The sequence below is a fragment of the Panthera onca genome, chromosome F2 (assembly GCF_046562875.1).
Source record: "Panthera onca isolate mPanOnc1 chromosome F2, mPanOnc1 haplotype 2, whole genome shotgun sequence".
Taxonomy (NCBI): Eukaryota; Metazoa; Chordata; class Mammalia; order Carnivora; family Felidae; genus Panthera; species Panthera onca.
The window spans coordinates 6,852,143-6,865,213 of record NC_138356.1 but is presented as its reverse complement, the minus strand read 5'-3'; the positions used below and the strand labels follow the sequence as shown (position 1 = coordinate 6,865,213).

At 42.8% G+C, this 13,071-nt stretch overlaps 1 protein-coding gene across 2 annotated transcripts in view; it reads right to left on the bottom strand.

The window, feature by feature from the left end:
• The window catches only part of RGS20 (regulator of G protein signaling 20), an 85,802-nt gene that overhangs the window by 13,256 nt on the left and 59,475 nt on the right, over positions 1-13,071 (bottom strand). For both annotated transcript variants that reach the window (XM_078441563.2, XM_078441562.1), the window contains one exon: positions 5,852-6,000. In XM_078441563.2, coding sequence (XP_078297689.2) covers positions 5,852-6,000 — 149 coding nt within the window. The remainder of the gene's footprint in view (positions 1-5,851; positions 6,001-13,071) is intronic.

Sequence of the window (13,071 nt, the reverse complement as noted above, 5' to 3'; positions counted from 1 at the left end):
ATGAATTTAAATGCCGTGTGGTATTGCACTGTAACTACACTGCAAAATATTTACCCATTTTCCTGTTCATGAACCTCATAGACATTTTCAGTTTTTGTCAAACAGATTCATGCTTCCATGAATCGTCTCATACGTGTCTCCTTTTGCATGTGTGCAAGAGCTTTTTTTTTTAGGGTAGAGTGTTACATTTAGAAGGCTATGTATTTAGAGGTGCCTGGATGGCTCAGTCGGTTGGCTGTCCGACTTTGGCTCAGGTCATGATCTCATGGTTTGTGGGTTTGAGCCCCGCGTCGGGCTCTGTGTTGACAGCTCAGAGCCTGGAGCCTGCTTCAGATTCTCTGTCTCTCCCTTTCTCTCTGCCCCTCCCCTGCTTGCTCTCTCTCAAAAGTAAATAAACATAAAAAAAAAATTAGAAGGCTGTGTGTTTAACTTTCATATATCTGATCCTTGTTTGTAGGAGCACAAGTGGATTATGTTTCCTGTTTTATTTCATTTGCTTATTTTCCTTATGGTCATTATGTTCTTATTTGTCTCCTGAAGTTCTTTCTTTATGTGCTCTAGGTTTAATTTCTTTCTTTGTTAAATCTATTGTAATTATCTTCTCCTAGGATGTTCTATCTGTTCATTTTATTTCTGATGTATTTTGTTAAACACATTTTAAAAACTGTTTTATCCAAATATAATTCATACACCATACAACCCCCAATTTCAGTGGTACCAGTCAGTGGTTTTAGTTTATTAATACAATTGTGCAGCCATCACCATGGTTTTAGAACAGTTCATCATCACTGTTAAATGAAGCTCTGTATACATCAGCACTAACTCCCATCTCCCCTAGTCCTCGGCAACTGCTAATCTACTTTCTGTCTCTATTCTGGACATTTCACATAAATGGAATCATACAGTAAGTGGTCTTTTGTTTCTGGCTCCTTTCACCTAGAATCATCTTTTCAAGGTTTATCCGTGTTTTAGCAGTTTTAATACTTTATGCCTTTGACGGTCAAATCCCATTCCACTGTATGGATATACACCACGCTTTGTTTATCCATTCGTTAGTTGACGGACATTTAGATTGCTTCCGGTTTGGGGCTAGTATTAATCACACTGCTATACATATTCGTGTACAAGGCTTTGTGGGAAATAGATTTTTATTTCTCTTGTTAGGCACATTTTAACCTTTTAATGTGGCCAACTTAATGGATCTTTTAAAAAAGTAATTCTTCCCAGTGCCCAGATCACAAAGATATTATCCTATATTTTACTCTCGGCCTCTCACCTTTAGGCCTGTAACCATCTGGATGAGTTGATCTTGTTGTTTTTTTTTTTTTTTTTTTTTTTTTGGGTAGGGAGAGACTGATTTTGTACGTGATGCAATATAGGAATATGAGTCTATTTTTGTGGATTTGGATACCAGGTAGGGTGACCAACTTTCCTGGTTTGCCTGGACTCGTGGGTTTTCTGGGACGTAGGGCTTTTCACTGCTAAAACCGAGACATCTCAGGCAACTGGGTTAAGCTGGTCACCCTAATACCAAGTATCTTGGGGTTTGCTGAATAGTTTATTCTCTCTTTTGTCAAAACCACTTTTGTCCTATGTTTGTAGTTTTCTGTATTTCTTTTGTTGTCTTCCATTGGTGTGGAAACTACATGTTGTACTTCTGACTAATGAAGAATACCATTAATTTGGGAAGAAAATGTAACTTTGGTCTAAGTTACTTGGTTTGTCTACCATGCACATGAGATTATTTGTTTATGACTTTGGATTTATACTTTTTTTTTTTTAATATGTGAAATTTATTGTCAAATTGGTTTCCATACAACACCCAGTTGGATTTATACTTTTTATTGTTTGTTCATTTATTTTGGGGGAGAGAGAGTGCGAGCAGGGCAGGGACGGAGAAAAGAGAAAGAGAGAGAATCCCAGGCAGGCTCTGCACCGTCAGTGCAGAACCCAGTGTGGGGCTCGAACTCACGAACTGCAAGATCATGACTTGAACTGAAATCAAGAGTCAGACACTTAGCCGACTCGAGCCACCCAGGTGCCCCTGTATTGACACTTTTAAACACACAATTAAATATGACATTTTATAGCTATATTTGATCAGTCTTGTGTCCATCATTGTTACTTGTTTCCCATGACTACCCTCTGGGTTCACTTTTTCTTCCTGACGTATATCCTTCCTTATTTCTTTTAGGGAAGGTCTGAAGGTAGTTAGCTCCCTAGGCCTTTGTAGTCTGAAAATGTCTTATGTTATCCACACTCTTGAATCATAGTTTGACTGACTTTTTCATTACTTTTCTTCCATTCTTTGAAGACACTGCTCTCTTGTATTATTTTAGTCAAAGTTATAATTAACATACAGTGTTGTATCAGTTTCAGGTGCACAACTGAACAATTCAACACTGTTTCTCATTGCTCTGTTGTCTGTTAAACACACACACAATATGTGCTACGGAAGTGTTGGCTAGGGCGATGATGCCTATGTACGGCTTTATGATTTATTTGCCGTGGCCGGTGCCAGTAGAAGCCTACTCTGGGACCTGTGGCCACCCGCTGTGTCTACTCCATCAGTCCCAACATTGTTCAGGCCATGGTCTCAGCCTTCCGTGTCCCTCTAAAGCAGCAGAGAAGGGAGGGGTGACGGGGTAAATGGGAGTCTCACCCACACCAGGATATCCCTGCACGTCTCTCACACAATCAGCTTTAATTAGCTCACTGAAACTGATTAGCAGAGTGAAGGCTGGAAGGTGGGGCCTAAACGTAGTCCCTTCACCATTGGCGGGTATTCTCCCTGGATACCCACGTGTGGAGGGTGTGCCACACGTGCTTCTCCTCCGGTTTCCAGCCGAGTCCTTTAGACGCCCCTTGGGGCTGAAGCCTTGGTTTGACCAAGCCAGACCGCTCGGCTCCTGCCAGCCCCATCTCCCCCCATATTCCCACCTGCTGTATAGACCAACCACCCACCACCATGGTTCCATCAGTCCTTGGAGTGTCGTGTTGCCGGCTCCCATCTACCAGATCGGAACTTCCTGGAAGTTAACGCCGGCCCAAATCAAGCAAGAGATCAAACTCTCCTGGACGTTTAATTTCAGCCTCCACTGGCTTTACCCCAATTATAACGGTCCTGTCACTGTTCTCGATCAGTTACACTGTCACCTGGTCGTCTTCTCCACTGGGGAGCGAGGTCTTGGCTCAACATAAATTTACAATAACTTAATTTCCAATAATTTTAATTGCCTAAAGTCAGGCACACATTTGGTGGGCAATAAGCACTTTTCATAGTCACGATTTCAGAAATGCCACCTAAAGTTCCTCGATTTCTAGGTGTAAATTATATACACTTCTCCAGAACTTTAACAGGGACTCAAATGGTCAAGGATATTTTATATTCAAGTTGTGTCTCTCTCTTTTTAAGCAAACGCTGTGTATCTTCCTGTACCAGTAAGTTAGCTTGTGTTTTTACGTTTTTCTCTCTGTTAAGCATAGATTTTGACATTTCTCTTTATTAAAAATTGAAGTTGATAAAAGAGAAGCAGAAGATAAAAATCCATGCTCTCTCTACTTAACCTTTTAGACCCACCGTGACTTCGAACACTTCTACCAAGCCTTTATTACCAAGTAGAGTGCCTGAGTTCATTCCTTTCTAACCATCTAGTTACTGTTTTTGCCCCCAAAGTAATATTTTATCACCAACCGCCTTAGATTATTCTTTAGTTGGTTAACACACTAAACTGATTTCAGGGATTTGAATAGAAAGTCCCTTAAAAGCTAGGATACGTGGCCCCTTTGTGTGTGTGTGTGTGTGTGTGTGTGTGTGTATGCATATGTGTGCATGTGTGTATGTATGTGTATATGTGCGTATGTGTGTGTGTATGTGTGTGTGGCTCTGTGTGTGGATGTGTCTGTCTCTGTGTATGTGCGTGTATGTTTATATTGCATGTATGTGTGTACATGTCTGTGTGTGCACGCATGTATGCATGTGCATGTATGCGCGTACATGTATGCATATGTGTATGTATGTGCATGTCTCTGTATGTGTGTACATGTATGTGTATATGTATGTGCATGTGTATGTGTATATGTGTGTCTCTGTGTATATATGTGTATGTGTATGCGTGTATACATGTATGTGCATACATGTGTGCATATATGTGCATGTGTTTATGTGTCTCTGGGTATGTGTGAGTGTGCATGTGTCTCTGTGTACGTGTATATATGTGTGTCTGTGTGTCTCTGCGTATATATGTGTGTATATGTCTGTGTATGTATGTATGTGCATATGTGTATGTGTATATGTGTCTGTATGTGTATCTCTGTGTGTATGTGTATGCATATGTGTGTGTGTCTCTATACATGAGTGTGTGTATGTGTGTGTATGTGTCTCTGTCCGTATATATATGTGTATGTGTGTGTATATGTATATATGTGTCTCTGTGTGTGTGCATATGTCTCTGTGTATGTGTATATATGTATGTGTATGTGTCTGTATGTGTGTATATGAGTGTATGTGTGTCTATGTGTCTGTGTATATATATGTGTGTCTGTGTCTATGTGTGTGTATGTGTGTGCATATGTGTCTATGTCTGTATATATATGTATGTATCTCTGTGCGTATGTATGTATATGCATGTGTGTCCCTGTGTGTATGTATGTGTCCCTGTGTGTATATGTGTGTGTATGTGTATATATGTGCGTGTCTCTGTGTGTATATGTGTGTGTGTCTCTGTGTGTGTGTGTCTGTGTCCCTGTGTGTCTGTGTCTCTGTGTGTATGTATGTGCGTCTGTGTGTGTGTATGTGTCCCTGTGTGTATATATGTGTGTGTCTCTGTGTGTATATGTGTCTGTGTCTCTGTGTGCATGTGTTTGTGTCCCTGTGTGTCTGTGTGTATGTATATGTGTGTGTGTGTGTGTGTGCACATGTGTCTATGTGTATGTGTGTGTGTGTCTATATGTGTATAGGGGTGTGTACGTGTATGTGCATGTGTGAATGTGTTTATGTATCTCGGTGTGTATGTGTGTGTATATGTGAGTATGTGTATGTGTCCCTGTGTGTATGTATGTACCTGTATATGTGTGCATATGTGTGTGTCTGTGTATGTATGTGTCCCTGTGTGTATATATGTGCATGTCTGTGTGTATATGTGTCTGTGTCTTTGTGTGTGTATGTGTATATATGTGTGTCTGTGTGTGTATATGTGTGTGTATGTGTCTCTCTGTGTGTGTGTCTGTGTCCCTGTGTGTATATATGTGTGTGTCCCTGTGTGTCTGTGTGTGTGTGTCTGTGTCTCTGTGTGTGCGTCTGTGCGTGTGTATGTGTCCCTGTGTGTATATATGTGTGTGTCTGTGTCCCTGGGCATATATGTGTGTGTATGTGTATATATGTGTGTGTCTCTGTGTGTGTGTGTCTGTGTCTCTGTGTATGCGTCTGTGTCGTGTGTATATGTGTGTGTGTATGTGTATATATGTGTGTGTCTCTGTGTGTATGTGTGTGTGTCTGTGTCTCTCTGTGTGTCTGTGTCTCTGTGTGTGCGTATGTGCGTCTGTCTGTGTGTGTGTATGTGTCCCTGTGTGTATATATGTGTCTGTGTCTCTGTGTGTGTGTGTCTGTGTCTCTGTGTGTGTGTGTCTGTGTCTCTGTGTGTGTATGTCTGTGTCCCTGTGTGTCTGTGTGTGTGTCTGTGTCTCTGTGTGTGCGTCTGTGCGTGTGTGTCTGTCGTCCTTCGGAGATCCCGTATCAGCGGCAGGCACGCAGTGGTGTTTGCACAGCTCGTCTAGAGGGAATCGCAAGCTGGCACTACTCAGGGGCGCCCCCTCCCGGTCGGCGTAGTGACGACAGGGGCCCAGGGCTTACCAGGAACAGCTACAGCAGCAGCACCAGCAGAAGCAGCAGGCGTTGGAGCCGCGGCTCCCCGCTCCGTGCTGGCCCGGCGCGGGGCCGGTGGTCTCCTGGGCCGCGGGCATCTGCCGTTTCCGCACCTCCGTCCGCTGGGATCCCACGGGCTGCAACAGCGCAAGGAGAAGGGGAGGGGGCGGTTACCGCCACACAAGGCCAGGGAGTCCGCTGTGTGGACCGCTGAGAAGATGCACTGTGTCTCTGCCCGCGTCATCTCCGCTAATTCTGGCCAAACCTGCTGCTTTTAATCCGTGAGTATCGCCAGCATTCACGCATGTCTAGCACCTGCCAAGCTCTGTGAAGAGACTGATGAGTGGAGGGTCCCCGCCCTAACGCCCCCGGGTCAGTGGGGGGCGTCAGACGAACACGCACATCACCTACGTGACCACGTGGCGGCGGGGTCTACGAGGAGGGCATTTCTCAGCCTGGGCGGTCCCTCCGGGCTGAACCACAGGGGCGCAGCCACCGCCGACAGCTGAGTTCCGGATGCGCACGAGGCCAGAACACGGACGCGGGAGGAAGCCAGGGTGAGATGTCCCGCATGCTACCCAGGCAGGAGGAGGAATTGTCCCAAGAGGGAGGCCACAAGTCCTGAGACCCCACTGACAGTCAAGTCTTAACTCGCTGCGAAACCTTGAAGAAGCTACCCCCCCCTTGGGTATGCGCAAAGCCCTGGGCCTCTGCCTGCTAGTGAGTGTTGCACAACTATTCCCAGGAAGCAAGGGAGGGCTGTGGCCTGTGGCCTGTGGCCCGCTCTGACCTATCCTGGCATCTGCAGGGACGGTCTCCTTGGCGCACCTCAGTGGAGATCAGGCCACTGTAGGCGAGGTCTATGCCCCTCAACCTCTCCTCTTCCCGAGGACCACAAGAATGGTTGAAGGAGACGCGCAAAACAAGCGGCGGAAGAATGAGAAATTGCTGAGTGCGCTTTTGCGTTTGATACTATCATTCAATTGTTGGTGAAGTAAGAAGCAAAAAAAATACCAAAGCTACATTTAAGAACCTTAAATAGGGGGCGCCTGGGTGGCTCAGTCGGTTAAGCGGCCGACTTCGGCTCAGGTCATGATCTCGCGGTCTGTGGGTTCGAGCCCCGCGTCGGGGTCTGTGCTGACTGCTCAGAGCCTGGAGCCCGTTTCAGATTCTATGTCTCCCTCTTCCTCTGACCCTCCCCTGTTCATGCTCTCTCTCTCTCTCTCTCTCTGTCTCAAAAATAAATAAATGTTAAAAAAAAATTAAAAAAAAAAAAGAACCTTAAATAGGCCTTTGGGATTAAATTCTGCATGTGTTACTCTACTCCAACACTAGATTTATCTCTTCCTACTGTGACCTATTCTTATATTCTGTTGAACTTTGTTTTAATTATCATAGTTTCAGTGTATGTTTTTACACTGGGGAGGTGAAGTTCTCTTCATGAATTACAAAAAAAATTGTTTCTGGCTATTCAGGTCTTTTTTCATCCAGTTGAATTTTGGAATCAGTTTTTCAGAGTCCAGAGATACCATGTTGGGATTTTAATCAGGACCACACTGAACTTATAGATTTATGGGAAATGACATCTGCGGTAAAGTAGGCTTCATGCCCAGTGCAGAGCCCAACTTGGGGGGCTTGAACTCACAACCCTGAAATCGAGACCTGAGCTGAGATCAAGAGTTGGTCGGTCCACCGACTGAGCCACCCAGGCGCCGTGGTAATTGTTATTTTCTAAGAGATACTGATGCAACTTGCCTCATTAAAAAAAAAAAAAAAAAATTCCCAATAGCTTCCCAGAAGAAGAAAGGATTATGACATGGTAATGTCAGTAGGTTTCAAGGGACTATGTTTCCAACATCTGCCAACACTGGGTCTCCCCAATCAGTACCTGAAATATTTGTTCATTTAGAGCCCGTCTTCTGTATATTTTAAAGGCTTTCCTCCAGTAAGTCGTGCATATTTTTGACAGGTTTATTTTGAGTATGTTATAGATTAGTTTTTGCTGCTGTTGTAAACAGAAAGCTTCTAAATAGTTATTTTGGTGCATAGGAAGGCTAAGTGTTCTATACCTGCCTTCCTGCTGAATTCTCTTATGAATTCTAGTATTCTTATGAATTCTTTCTACTGATTCTCTTGGGTTTCCTAGTTGGATGATTATACTGTCTATAAATAGTCACACTTGCCTGTTTACTTTCTGTACCTTTCCAAGTACAAGCATCTTTCCTCTCCTTGGTCTTATTTCACTGGCCAGGAGTTTCCATAAATATTGAAAGTAGCAGTATTATTAGGTAACTTTGTCTTCTTTAATTTTTAAAAATGTTTTATTATTTATTTTTGAGAGAGAGAGCGAGAGAGCGAGAGACAGAGCATGAGCTGGGGAGACACAGAGTCCGAAGCAGGCTCCAGGCTCTGAGCTGTCAGCAAGAGCCTGATGCGGGGCTCGAACCCAGGAACCGTGAGATCATGACCTGAGCCAAAGTCGGACGCTTAACCGACTGAGCCATCCAGGCGCCCCACCTTTGTCTTCTTTAATGACAGCCCTTTGCCCACATGTGTCATGTGTGCTGGGTGTTTCCAGGAGAAGATAACTTCAAGGATTGAAGCAAACTTCCTTCTATTATTTACATAGTACAACATAAGTTGTGCCTGCCTATCTTATTAGTTAACATGTTTCATTTGTTTGTACATGCCTCATTTGTTAAATCTAGGGAAGACTTTTAACGATTTAGTGAGCAAACGCCGAGAGAACATCATCTGGTCACTCGTGGCTAAATACAGTCTTTAGAAATCAAAGGCAAATGTCATCGAAGTCTGTTACACGTTTTTGAAAACAGCTTTATTGAGGTGTAACAGACATACAGCCTGCACATGTTTAAGGGATAGAATTGTAAGTTTTGGCATGTACATGCCTGTGAAACCGCCACCACAGCCCAGACCACATTATCAACTGCAACCTTCCTCACACCCCGTGGGCGTCCCTCCCTCTGGCCCCTCTCTCCTGCTCCTGACCATCACTCACCTTTCTCCCACCATATGCCAATTTGCATTTTCAAACAATTGTATACAAATGGAATATTTTTCGTCCGGATTCTTTCAATCAGCATAACTATTCTGCGATGGGTTATGTGTATCAATCATTCATTCCTTTTGTAAAAATTTCTGAGCAGTATTCCATTGTCTAGAGGTACACAATTTGCTTATCCATGTACCTACTGCTGGATTTTTGTCCTATATATATGACATTGTCTTCTTTTAAAACATTTTTTTAATGTTTATTATTTTGTTTTTGAGAGAGAGAGAGAGACAGAGTGTGAGCAGGGGTGGGGCAGAGAGAGGGAGACACAGATCAGAGGCAGACTCGAGGCTCTGAGCTGTTAGCACAGAGCCTGACATGGGGCTTGAACTCACGAGCTGTGAGATCATGACCTGAGCCGAAGTCGGACGTTACCCGATGGAGCCACCCAGGTGCCCCAAGACATTGTCTTCTTCTTTTTTTTTTTTTTTAATTTTTTTTTAACGTTTATTTATTTTTGAGACAGAGAGAGACAGAGCATGAACGGGGGAAGGTCAGAGAGAGAGGGAGACACAGAATCTGAAACAGGCTCCAGGCTCTGAGCTGTCAGCACAGAGCCCGACGCGGGGCTCGAACTCATGGACCGCGAGATCGTGACCTGAGCCGAAGTCGGCCGCTTAACCCACCGAGCCACCCAGGCGCCCCGACATTGTCTTCTTTTGAACATGGAAGTCTTTCATCAGACAAGATGAGATGTGTATGTTGCCGAGATGATATTAAAATTTACAGCATGGGGTTCAGTTGGAACATGTTTCTAGTTTGTTCTTCCACATTGAATAATACTTGATGATTATGTTCTTTTAGTATTTCTATTGGACTAGTCATGGTTGTTAACCATTTTCCTAACTTATAATTCCTTTCTTTTCTCAGTGTTCCACATTTCAATTCGTCTTTGTGGCTTCAACTTGGTCTCATAATCTATTTAACTTTTCCTCCATTTAACGTTAGAATCTCTTGTATGGTTTCTTGGAAACCTTACATGTGGTTCGGTAATTTTGACATCTTGAATCACTTAAAGCTTTGGATAAACAAGAAATATATGCTATTCCTATAAAATCTACAAATGACCTATGCCCTCTTAGCTCCAAAATTTCTAGATGAATAGCTGATGATGAATGATGGTTCAATAATTTTGACATCTTGAATCACTTAAAGCTTTGGATAAACAAGAAATATATGCTATTCCTATAAAATCTACAAATGCCCTATCCCCTCTTAGCTCCAGAATTTCTAGATGAATGGTTGATGATGAATGATGGAATCCTAGGTGAATGGTTTTCACTCGATTACTAGACGCTGGCGTGTCGGGTGGAGGGAGCAGTTAACCTTGACGATTTATGCCCTGCTGAGCCGTGGTGGAAGAGGAGAGTGTGAGAAAAAGCAAACAATGCTAATAAAATCTGAATGTTAAGGATCAGCAACATGTCGATAATTGTTGAAGTTGTGTCATTAACACGTGGACTGTGTTATACCTTCCTCTCTACATTTCAGTAGGCGTGAGAATTTTCTTTAATAATGTATTCTTCAAATTTAAAATGTTGAGTTCTATAACAGTTACAAACCTATTGCGAATATGAATCTATTAAGAATATGAATTTCCATGTGCTCGCTTTGGCAGCACATATACTAAGAATATGAATTTCCTCCTCTGAATAGTTGATGAAGTAAATTAAATTAAAGAATTTCTTAATTTTGAATCACCCTTCCCTTACTAAGTAAACTCTTCTTGGGTCTAAAAGATGGTTACTCTTATATTATACTGCTGAAATGGATTAGGTTAATATTTTATAAGGGATTTAAAAAAATCTATCTATCTATCTATCTTTATTAGGAAATTATTTTCGTCCTGACAATTTGCAGTTTGCCTGTAAAATTACTGGAATCTTGTAAGAGTGGCTGGTTGACTATGTCTGCAATTTCTTCTCTGACTTCTGTTCTTCTTCAGCTTCTTTCTTTGAGCATCAAACACATGAATTAAATGGATTCGACCCATTTACAAGATTTTTAAAATAAACCATGGGTATGAATTAGCTCAGCCAGTCTTTCATATGACGACATATGGTCTGATCGGCCAAACTAGCTTCATGGATCTTTTTTCCTTTGCCTTCATCGTATCTGTGGCAGGACTCTGTACACATTTAGTTTCCATTTGTTCTTCCCAACTAACATGGAATCAGCGCTTCTTCATCATGGCTACTGTCTTCTTCTTTTGGTAGGTGCCTGGTATAGACTGCTGGGCATCACTTCAGTGTCTGTTTGGGAGACTCAAGCATAGCACAGGCATAATGCCCCAGTAGCTGGCTGCCTTTGCCTGAGGAGTTCTATGAGTGCAAGACCAATGTCAGTGACCTCAGATGCTTTATTCTATCATTTATGGCATTTCCTCAGCCTGAGGAAATGGGAATAACACGGGTTGGCAATTTATTAAATATTTAGATCTTAACCAAAGGATAATCCTACTCAAACATGGCTTTTCCAAATTCCCAGGAACCTGGCATTTAAGAGAATTCCTTCAAAGTTCAAGTAGAAGTGGGGGCGCCTGGGTGGCTCAATCCGTTGAGCGTCTGACTTCAGCTCAGGTCATGATCTCACGGTCCGGTCCGTGAGTTTAAGCCCCGCATCGGGCTCTGTGCTGACCACTCAGAGCCTGGAGCCTGTTTCAGATTCTGTGTCTCCCTCTCTCTCTGACCCTCCCCCATTCATGCTCTGTCTCTCTCTGTCTCAAAAATAAATAAATGTTAAAAAAAAAAAAATTAAAAAAAAAAAAAAAAGTTCAAGTAAAAGCCAAGGCAAACTCTTAATGTTGACCACAGTCTTTCAGTAATTTGGGATAAAAAGACGTATCTTAGAAAAAAATTTTAACCTACCCATAATTAGCTCAGGAAGGTTATTTCTTATTTTCTGGTAAACTTAAGCCTGGTGGTTGGATTCCATTAATAGCTGCTTATTTCCATTATAGTTTCCAACCTCTGAGAACAGCCATTTCTTGAACTGCATGTTGGGAATATGATGACACATCAAGTATTATATGAAAACAATCTTATCTCTAAGGCCTAAGACCCGAGCTCCTGTTAGAATCATGGACAACGGTTGGGGTGCCTGGGTGGCTCAGTCGGTTGAGCATCCGACTTTGGCTCAGGTCATGATCTCACTGCTTGTGGGTTCGAGCCCCACGTTGGGCTCTGTGCTGACAGCTCAGAGCCTGGCCTGTTTCGGATTCTGGGTCTCCCTCTCTCTGCCCCTCCCCTGCTCATACCCTATCTCTCTCTCTCTCTCTCAAAAATAAACAAACATAAAAAAAAAAAAAAAAGAATCATGGGCAAGGATACAGATTCATAGACAAGATCCCAGTGAAGGAGAACCAAGCACCTTAAGGGACATAAATTCAAAACCATCCTGAGCAATTCGTAGAAAATGATCCTACCATCAGGGGACAGTTCAGGCCCTTAAAGAGTTAAACCAATATACAAGGAAACTTGAGAGGACTAAGTCCCATGAAGGCAACCCCAATCCCAAATCCATCTATACAGCCTCTGAGTTCCTTTTTCTATCACAAACCTTGGCTCTTGAAGTATGTTCCCTCTGGGCAAGTACCCCTCTGTAGATCACACGTGAAAATTAATAAAGGGAAACCTCACTAAAATCGAGTCAGGGGACCAGAAGGGGGAGCTCTCACCCCTCATGGCTCAGTGTCAATTACAGCAAGCAATGACAGACCCCGACAGAAGACTCCTTAACAGGAAAGAATCATCAATTACAGGCCACAACAGGAAAAGATACACATTGCATCTCCTACAAGAAACTGACGACCCCAGCAACTCAGCCAATGGGAAACCATCATCACCATGAACTCTTGCTTTTCTCAAATGTGTAGATTTTCAAAACAACCCCTCCCCCAACTTCCTCCTCCTCCATAAAATAACATTATTCTCCTTTGTTGGACTAGCCTATGGTTTTTTGCCGTGGCTTGCCGGTCCTGCATTGCAATTTTCTGCTATTCTCGAATAAACCTGTTTTTTGCTGGTAAAAGAACTTTTACTTTTATCACGGTAAATGTCCTTAATTTCTGCTTTCATTTCTACTATTCTTTATTTATCTACTTGCTTGAAAACTATTTTGTCAGTTTTCTCCTCAC